This window comes from Solanum verrucosum, unplaced genomic scaffold (assembly GCF_900185275.1).
Source record: "Solanum verrucosum unplaced genomic scaffold, falcon-dt-bn FXZP01000298.1, whole genome shotgun sequence".
In the NCBI taxonomy this organism is placed as follows: Eukaryota; Viridiplantae; Streptophyta; class Magnoliopsida; order Solanales; family Solanaceae; genus Solanum; species Solanum verrucosum.
In genome coordinates, this window is record NW_026020113.1 from 715,350 (window position 1) to 724,533 (window position 9,184).

The 9,184-nt window shown below is 35.2% G+C and overlaps 3 protein-coding genes across 3 annotated transcripts; all 3 read left to right on the forward strand.

Annotated features, from left to right (window-relative positions):
• Positions 1-404: 404 nt before the first annotated feature.
• Positions 405-5,000, forward strand: LOC125825645 (germin-like protein subfamily 1 member 19). The gene is made up of 3 exons (XM_049504972.1): positions 405-504; positions 3,045-3,065; positions 4,441-5,000. The coding sequence occupies exons 1-3, from the start codon at positions 405-407 to the stop codon at positions 4,998-5,000; spliced, it is 681 nt and encodes a 226-aa protein (XP_049360929.1).
• A 1,075-nt stretch (positions 5,001-6,075) lies between these two features.
• Positions 6,076-7,309, forward strand: LOC125825644 (germin-like protein subfamily 1 member 17). The gene is made up of 2 exons (XM_049504971.1): positions 6,076-6,245; positions 6,719-7,309. Exons 1-2 carry the CDS (start codon positions 6,122-6,124, stop codon positions 7,267-7,269), a joined length of 675 nt encoding a protein of 224 aa, XP_049360928.1. The 5' UTR covers positions 6,076-6,121; the 3' UTR covers positions 7,270-7,309.
• Positions 7,310-7,434: 125 nt separating this feature from the next.
• LOC125825679 (glycine-rich cell wall structural protein-like) lies at positions 7,435-8,767 on the forward strand. The gene is made up of 4 exons (XM_049505001.1): positions 7,435-7,458; positions 7,931-8,012; positions 8,078-8,703; positions 8,756-8,767. The coding sequence occupies exons 1-4, from the start codon at positions 7,435-7,437 to the stop codon at positions 8,765-8,767; spliced, it is 744 nt and encodes a 247-aa protein (XP_049360958.1).
• The last annotated feature ends 417 nt before the right edge of the window (positions 8,768-9,184 follow it).

Genomic DNA, 9,184 nt, shown 5'->3' on the forward strand with positions numbered 1-9,184 from the left:
TAGTTTTCGCAAATAATATTTAATTATTTTGAATGAACTTTTCCGTAATAAAAAACATGAAATATAGTTTAAATGAAAATTTTCGAATAAATTTTCAAAAGAAAAATATAGTGAAAATAAAAAATAGTGGGTAAAAAGGTTTTAAGTGTTTTCTAATAGAATTTTTATGATTGGTACCCATTTTCAATAAAGTAAAAAAATCAAAATTATGTGGACTTTATCCTTAAAGAATAATAAACTCTGAAAATTATGTGGACTTTATCCTTTAAATAAAGGAATAATACTAAGACAACTATATATAGCACTAGACAAAGCCCAATTAATTAAGCAAAAAAAAAAAAAAAAAAACTTGTTTCAAAATTAATTGAAAGTAGACCTTGCTACAAATGAAATCAACAATTAGCATGAGCTGGTTTATAACAATTTTAGCCATTGCTGCTTTGTTTTCATCCCAATTAGCTTATGCCTATGATGTCAATCCTCTACAAGACATATGTGTTGCATGTTGTGAACCAAGCTGACTCGGTAAGGGCCTATGGGCTATTAAATACTTTTAATTGGGGATCCAGGCCCAATTAGTATCTCTATTAAAAAGGACTAGAAGTTAGAAGAAGGGGCAGGCAAATTATGTGAAGCATTGGCTTTCTGATCCTCTCATCTCCCTTCTATGGTCTAGTATCTCATCCCCTTCTAGTTACCTTCTTCTATGTTAAGCTACCCGTAATTAGTGTGTTATTACTTTGTTGTGTGTATTATCCGTTGTAATTTGTATTCAGAGATAACTATAAATATCAGTGTTTGTATTGGAAATTGGGTTTGTTACATTGGTGCTTTCATCCAGAGGTATCTCTAATGGAGGACCAAAAAGTACTCAAGGCTTTCGTTGGTGATTCAATTCGGGATTCAATACAAGAAATGAAGGATTCTATCTCTAAAGATCTCGCGGAATGTCGTTCGATGTTGCTGGAGGTTTTGGGGGAAAAGGATACGATCTCTTTTGAACCCAAAAACATAGTTATGAACGTCAAATTAGGGCAGTTTCGAGGTGAGAATCCGGACGCTTGGATAGTTCAAGCAGAGCATTATTTTAATTGCTATAAAATTGAGGAATATCAGAAGCTTAATGTGGCTTCGTTCTATTTTGATGGTGAGGCTTTGGAATGGTATGGATGGTTATTTCGCAACAATCAACTCGCTGGTTGGGACCATTTTGTGGACAAATTGATGATTCGTTTTCGCTCCCGTACTAGAGACACACATCGCGGGTTCTTATCCATTCCCACGAACAAGACTAATAGGACAGTGGAGTATTATCAGGAGGCTATTCCATCGTGGGGTAATATTACTAATTCATCCTCGCCTCAGTCTTATCAATGCGATATGTTTATTGGAAATTATGAGGTAGGCCACGTGTTCGATAAAATGCCTGAGAAGTGTAATGATGTAGATTTTTCGGACAGTACCTCTGTTGCTAATAATAGGAACACTTTTGAAGAAATGGACAATAGGCCATCACTAATGATTTCTTCCATGCTTAGTGTGTATGATCAAATGGTGACAGATCCATATATGTCTAATAACACTACTAAGGATGAAGCAATTTCATTTCCAAACAAAGTTCTCTCTCAATCACCTCAGTATGGTCATGACTATTTAAGTCGAGAAGGTGGACAACATGTTCGTACCATATCCTATGAGACACATCCACCACAAGAGCCCACTAGTTTGTCGTTGTCTGCTTTCAGTGTGCACAATGATCATTCTATGAACACTTTTGTTAATGATGCTAAGCTCGTGAAAGCAATAACTGTTGCGAAGTCGTGGAAGGTGGTAGTTGCTGGACGAGAGTATAATGAGTGTAGGCTCATTGATCACTTGGGACTGTTGGTAATGGACGAGGTAACTATTAAACATTTCAGAATTAGTACAACAAGGATGTTCGACGACAGTCTTCGGTGGTTTTGTGTCATTGGTTGTGGCCACAAGGTCGCAAGACCGTTAATTGGAGATCCCAATTTTAGTTGGACTGTTATTTTTAAAGAGTACCAGATGGCTGGAGTAGCTAAGAGGACGAATACATTAGTTTCTGTGACAGCCGAAAATTATAAATTTACTTGTCTTATGTCACTGGATCGGCCAGAGGTGGTGCCAACTGATTGTCCAATTGATTTTTATATCCAAACAACTTCACTGGTCGGTCGACGAATTAGGTACTGCATCTTTTCTTTAACTGATGAAGTGGGATTACATCTTAATTTTGTTCTCGATTACATCTCTGTCACTGTTCATGGTGTTATGAAGCACTTAAATAAGTTGAACCAAGGGTTGCCTTTGGTGCCAGTGAAATTTTGCACAGATGCACCTTTCCAGGCATTATCCTACAAACATCAATCTGGAGAAGTATGTTGCAGAGACATTTGCCAATTTAGAGGTGGTAAGGTTCTAGTTAAAGTTGGACAAGATGTTCAAGATGCAATGGAAGTAATGCCAATTTCCTTAATACTCTCCAAAGACAACACAAAGCTGCACTTTGCATCAAACCATCTAGATCTTTTTCTTTGGCCAAATCTATTGCTGGATGGAGGAGTGTTGTTTCACTTTACACTCGTGACATTGCAGTGTGTGGAAATTGTTACTCGTCAGATAATTTAGAGAGTTTTGGATGAATTTCATAACTTGAACCTTGAGGACAAGGTTCTTTTTTAGGGCGGGAGTATTGTTGTGAACCAAGCTGACTCGGTAAGGGCCTATGGGCTATTAAATACTTTTAATTGGGGATCCAGGCCTAATTAGTATCTCTATTAAAAAGGACTAGAAGTTAGAAGAAGGGGCAGACAAATTATGTGAAGCATTGGCTTTCTGATCCACTCATCTCCCTTCTATGGTCTAGTATCTCATCCCCTTCTAGTTACCTTCTTCTATGTTAAGCTACCCGTAATTAGTGTGTTATTACTTTGTTGTGTGTATTATCCGTTGTAATTTGTATTCAGAGATAACTATAAATATCAGTGTTTGTATTGGAAATTGGGTTTGTTACATTGCAGTTCAAGACTCCAACACTTCTGGTAAATCATTCTTTTATAGTCACGATAATATTTTAAGTTACACATTTGGTTGATCGACCAACGCTAGTCATATATACATAAATTAGATGTCTATGATACGTATGTTATATATTTGTTGAATATTATCTTAGGTGACAACTAGGGGTGACAAATGGATGGATTGGATCAGATTTGGATGGATTGAATCACAATCCATACATATAAAATATGGGTGAATATGGATTATGTCAAATATAGTTTGATAAAATGATTGTAACACATGATTTTAATCTCTTAAAGCAAAAAAGTCTTAAATCAAAGCTAAACTGTTAATACCTCAACCCCTACCACCTCACCCCACCCCACCCAACCCCACCCCACCGTTATAATATTATTTTTAAAAATATATTTATTTTTTACCTTGTACCCCCTGCCCCATCCCACCCACCCCACGACCACCTCCCCCACCCCAATTTTTTTTTTTGAAATTATTTTTGTCAACCCTACCCCCACCAGCCCCACCTCCCCCCCCAAAAAAAAAAATTAAAAAAACTTTTAAAAAGAAAAAAATTAATTTTTATTTTATTTTTTTTTGAATTTTTTTTTCCAACCCTACCTCCCCCCCTCCCCTACCCCACCCCAGGACACCTCCCACCCAGAGCCAAAAAATCACAATTTTGTATGTTTTTATTTTCAAGTGCAATTAGGGATTTTTATGATAAGTGAGTGATATATGGATTCTCATGCTTACCCATTTTGTCCATATATTTGTATGAACTTAAATAGGTTGAAGTCCATATTTACCCATTTAAGAAAATATGAGTGATCCATTTAATTTAATATGGGAAAATGGATTCATTTCACTTATATGGACTGAAATTGTCACCCATAGTGACAACTATATAGTATAATAACACCTTTTGTTTTGTCATCGAGAAATCCTAGAGGGTTAATGGCGCACGGTTCAAAGAAAGTCGATAGATAATGTGCCAACACTTCTACCTTTAGAGAAATTTTCACCAATTGTTCCTTTTTAGACATCTATTTAGTAAATGACTATCTTTTTTATTTTACTAGTTTATAGACTTCTTAAATTACCGTCTAAAGATTTTTTTTTATCAAACTGAAAGGCTATTAGACAACAATTTGATGTTTTGTCTATAAAATTTAGAAATAAATGAGAAAAACATCAGATCCGGGTGTAACGATTGTAAGGATAATTTTCTAATATTTGCTAATGTCCACTTAATTAAGTATAGGCTCAAGTGCTAATTCTCTTTCTTTTCCCCTATTTCAAACAATTATATATGTTGTATAATTTGAGTTTATGTAGTATGTTATCTCTTAATATCTTAATAATATGCTAACTTAATTCATTTTATTTTCACTTGTGTAGTTTTTGTGAATGGAAAGATTTGCAGAGACCCAAAGCTTGCAAAAGCAGATGATTTTTTTACTTCAGGTTTTAATATTAGTGGAGAAGTAGTGGATAAAAAATATGGTTATGCTACAAAAATTGTGGATATAAATAATATGCCAGGGCTCAATACTTTAGGTATTTCTATAATTCGTGCTGATTTTGAACCAAAGGGTTTTATTCAATTTCACGCGCACCCTCGAACTACTGAAATGATACATATCTTGGAGGGTACAATTTATGCGGGATTTCTTCTACTTCTACCTAATGAAGAAAACATCTATAAGAGTTGTCTCTTTGCTAAAATCTTGAATCCTGGCGATGTGTTTGTGATTCCACAAGGGCTTATTCACTTTGCGTATAATGTTGGAAGTACAAATGCTACTATATTTGCTAGTTTCAACAGTCAAAGTCCCGGATTCATCTTGATTCCTGATATAATCTTTGCTTCTGATCCACCTATTCTCGACGATGCTCTTGTCAAAGGTTTTCAGCTTGATAAGAATGTGATTAAACAACTTCAAAAGAAATTCTCCTAGATTATGTCACTACAGATGTTGTTTTGTATGTTGAAGAAATTCACCTAGGATATATGATGACTTGTTTGCTTTATGTTTCTAATTATTTCTGTCCTTCCATCATGTAACAAGGTCTTTATTACTAAACAAAAAAAAATTGAAAAAATCTAAGAAGATTCTTGTAAATCATGTGTGATAAACAGTACTTTTATATAACACCTATGTTTTTTTTTTATTTATTTGACGATTCAATATATGACCAATTTAAAAATTCATGAACCATTCATAAACATCTTAATTAGGATGACATAACATTAAAAATGAAGGGTAGAATGGTGAATGCAATGTTAAGAAATTGACCAAATTCAAAATACTCTTCATAGAATATATATAGGTTGTCAATTTTATTGATCACTAAATTATCAACTCACCTAGAACTTAATTAATTAATTTATTCCCTAACTGCATGATATCAAGTATCAATCAACAAGAATTTGATATTAAATTAAGGTAAAATATCAACTTCTAATTTTTCTTTATTTTAAGTGAGCAAGGTAATATAGATGAATGAGGTTTATATGTCACAAACAAGTTATTATCAACGTGGCTATTTTCAAGAAAGAATAAGTCTATCAAATATAATAAGTAACAAGAAGAAGAAGCAATTTGGAAAGAAAAAAAAAAGAGTTCTTTGTAAGAAACTTAATTCCAAAGTTAAATGCATATAGGTAAAAACAAGAGAAAAATAATAAAGTGCAACTTATGCTATATTATTTTTTTTAATCAAGTTTTGATATTTCGTACATTTTTTTGTGTTGTAGTTTCTAGGATTTGATCGCTGATTCCTAATTAAAGCTTTTTGTCACAATTTCAGTTTTGAAAAAATGTGTATAAATAAAAATTCCTCATTTTTGACAAACTTAAATGACTAAAACTACTCGGAAATATATTTTCGACATTACTTTGAACCTACTCCAAAAATAATTACTATTTTCGTCACCTCAACATTAAAAAATAAAATAAAAAATATGACAACTTTATATATCTATAAATAGGCTCAGATTTTTCAGTATAAATTCAATTACCTTATTATTAGCTTTTATATTAATCATCCCTAAAAAAATAATAAGAAAAAAATTTCAATGGCTTTTTGCCTCCTAACAATTATTGTAGTCACTTTTGGTCTTCTTTCTTCCTTTGGTTCTTCATTTGATCCAAACCCTTTTCAAGATTTTTGTGTTGCAGCTACTGATTCCAATACTGCAGGTAAAATTCCACTTCATTCGTTACGAACAGTTATATGTAGTTATATTGTTCGATGAAAAATATGATAATAATATAAAAAATTATTTATATTACAGGGGGACGTTAGTATCAGGATAAGAAAAATAATTCCAGGATAAATTATGAAAGTATCTTATACTATATTTGATTGAAATTTTCTATTTCAAGTTAAGTAATCTCGAAACTATTTTTTATTTTAATCTTGGTAATACCATAAATAAATAATCAAATGACAAATATGCCCTTCTTCCAAAGCCCTTTTATCAAGATCTTTTAAGAAAGTTAAGGCTAAAATTGGAAATAGAAACTTGTTTCAAATCAAACACGTGTATTTTAATTCAATAAATATTTCCAAATATTACAATCCCACTTTATATTTCATATTCATGAACCAAACGTTCCTTCGATCTATAGAAGTTAAACTCTATTTCTTTTTGTTATAATTTATTTTGCAGTGTTCGTGAATGGAAAATTTTGCAAAGATCCAAAATTGGCCACAGCAGATGATTTCTTTGTTACAGGACTTAACGTTAGTGGAAATCCTTTACCAGGATTGGGATCGTTTGTAAATTTAGTCGATATAAATCGTCTTGCAGGACTCAACACTCTTGGAATTTCACTTATTCGTATCGATTTTGCACCATATGGCCTAATTCCACCTCATACACACCCTCGTGGCACGGAAATTATTGTTGTCTTAGAGGGTACGCTCTACGTTGGATTTTTGGCTCCGGACAGTTCAAATCCATTAAAAACTAAATCTTTTACAAAAATATTGAATAAAGGGGATGTATTTGTGTTCCCACAAGGATTAATTCATTTTCAATATAATATTGGAGATACAAATGCAATTGTTTTTGGTGCTTTGAATAGCCAAAATGCTGGGCTAATTGTGGTTGGAAGTGAATTATTTGGAACAAATCCACCACTTGTGGATGATGTTCTTTCAAAAGCATTTCAATTGGACAAGAAAATGGTGAAACAACTTCAAGGATTGTTCTCTTAGTACGTAGCTTGGTTTGTTGGCTATCTGAACTTTTATCTTGTTTGTGAGGGATCGATTCCCCTTCTTATAATCTCCCCAGACCCTGTTTCCCTTTCCTCTAATAACCCCAATTTAAATAATAAAAAAAGTATACCAAGTGGGAACTATTGGTTGTTTTCATGTAATATGTATTTGTTATCAATTAATTTTGTAATGTTTGAGAGATAACTAAGAACGTTTGGATAGTTGTGTTGATGTTCTTGACCAAAATTCTTGATGAATCGTCATAATTTGTTATTAAAACAAATCTAGTGAGAGGTTGTTGATTGGAATAATCCACAAAATTATTATTTGTTTTTTAAGAGGAAGAGGATTAAGAAGTCAAAAGGAAAAGATTAATTGAATCCACATAGAATATAGTAATATCAGTAACGTTTATATATCATAATTTAATTAGTCAGGAAAGGGCAAATTAGAACAAATTGATCAGGCCATGTAACTGATAATACATGTTCACGGAAAACAACATAGCAAATTAATTAAACTCTAGTTTTTAAATTTGTTTTGTTGTACTCTTAGATTTAGATTGCTTTTCTAAGCATTGTATGCATAACGGTGACTAATTAATTGATATTGTCCGAAATCATAGACTGATCAGGATCTTGAATTGAAACTTCTGTAGAAGGAGGTGGATGGTGATGATGATGGTGGTGGTGATGGTGATGATGATGGTGGTGGTGGTGGTGATGGTGGTGATGGTGGTGGTGCGGAGGAGTTGGCGGTGGAGGTGGAGGAATAGTTGGGGGTTCTTCTGGAGGTGCTGGAATAGTTGGGGGTTCTACCGGAGGTTGTGGAATAGTTGGGGGTTCTGCCGGAGGTGATGGAATAGTTGGGGGTTCTGCCGGAGATGGTGCACTACTGGGGGTTTGTGCCGGAGATGGTAAAATACTGGGGGTTTGTGCCGGAGGTGGTGAGCTACTGGGGGTTTGTGCCGGAGATGGTGAGCTACTGGGGGTTTGTGCCGGAGATGGTGAGCTACTGGGGGTTTGTGCCGGAGATGGTGAGCTACTGGGGGTTTGTGCCGGAGATGGTGAACTACTGGGGGTTTGTGCCGGAGATGGTAAAATACTGGGGGTTTGTGTCGGAGATGGTGAACTACTAGGGGTTTGTGCCGGAGATGGTAAAATACTGGGGGTTTGTGCCGGAGATGGAGAACTACTGGGGGTTTGTGCCGGAGATGGTGGACTGCCTTGGGTTTCTACTGGAGGTGGTGAACTGCCAGGGGAATCTACTGGAGGTGGCGAACTACCTGGGGATTTTTCTGGAGGTGGTGAAGTACCGGGGGTTTCTTCTAGAGGTGGTGCAGTACCGGGGGCTTCTTCTGGAGGTTGTGGAGTACCAGGGGCTTCTTCTGGAGGTTGTGGAGTACTTGGGGTTTCTTCTGGAGGTGGTGCAGTACCGGGGGATTCTTCTGGAGGTTGTGGAGTACCTGGGGTTTCTTCCGGAGGTGGTGGAGTAATGGGGGTTTCTTCTGTAGGTGGTGGACTACCTGGGGTTTCTTCTGGAGGTGGTGCACTACCTGAGGTTTCTTCTGGGGGTGGTGCACTACCTGAGGTTTCTTTTGGAGATGGTGAAACAACCGGACTTGCCACATCTGGAGATTCATCCGGAGGAGGAGGGGTAATCGGAAGATCATCAAAAGCAGACAAAAAATTAATTGGGAATTTTTTAGCATGAAGGATATCTAGATGATCATCATCAACATTGGGTCCATTTCTAAAGAAGTAGTCTCTTCTTAGGGAAAGAGTTGGAGTAAAAAGCAAGACAAAGCCAAGGAGAAGACAAAGATGTGAATGTGAAATAGCCATTTTTTTTTGTGAATCACTAATGAGTTGTGCTAATGATGAAAAACTATGAAGAAAACATTGGCTTATAT

Excerpts from the sequence above, each read along its gene's own strand:
- LOC125825644 (XM_049504971.1), top strand. The coding sequence starts at position 6,122 with ATGGCTTTTTGCCTCCTAACAATTATTGTAGTCACTTTTGGTCTTCTT. Across the intron at positions 6,246-6,718 it reads TACTGATTCCAATACTGCAG|TGTTCGTGAATGGAAAATTT; the intron begins GTAAAATTCCAC and ends TTTATTTTGCAG.
- LOC125825679 (XM_049505001.1), top strand. The coding sequence starts at position 7,435 with ATGTATTTGTTATCAATTAATTTT. Across the intron at positions 7,459-7,930 it reads ATTTGTTATCAATTAATTTT|AAGGAGGTGGATGGTGATGA; the intron begins GTAATGTTTGAG and ends AAACTTCTGTAG. Across the intron at positions 8,013-8,077 it reads TGATGGTGGTGATGGTGGTG|TTGGGGGTTCTACCGGAGGT; the intron begins GTGCGGAGGAGT and ends GTGCTGGAATAG.
- LOC125825645 (XM_049504972.1), top strand. The coding sequence starts at position 405 with ATGAGCTGGTTTATAACAATTTTAGCCATTGCTGCTTTGTTTTCATCC. Across the intron at positions 505-3,044 it reads ACAAGACATATGTGTTGCAT|TTCAAGACTCCAACACTTCT; the intron begins GTTGTGAACCAA and ends GTTACATTGCAG. Across the intron at positions 3,066-4,440 it reads TCAAGACTCCAACACTTCTG|TTTTTGTGAATGGAAAGATT; the intron begins GTAAATCATTCT and ends TCACTTGTGTAG.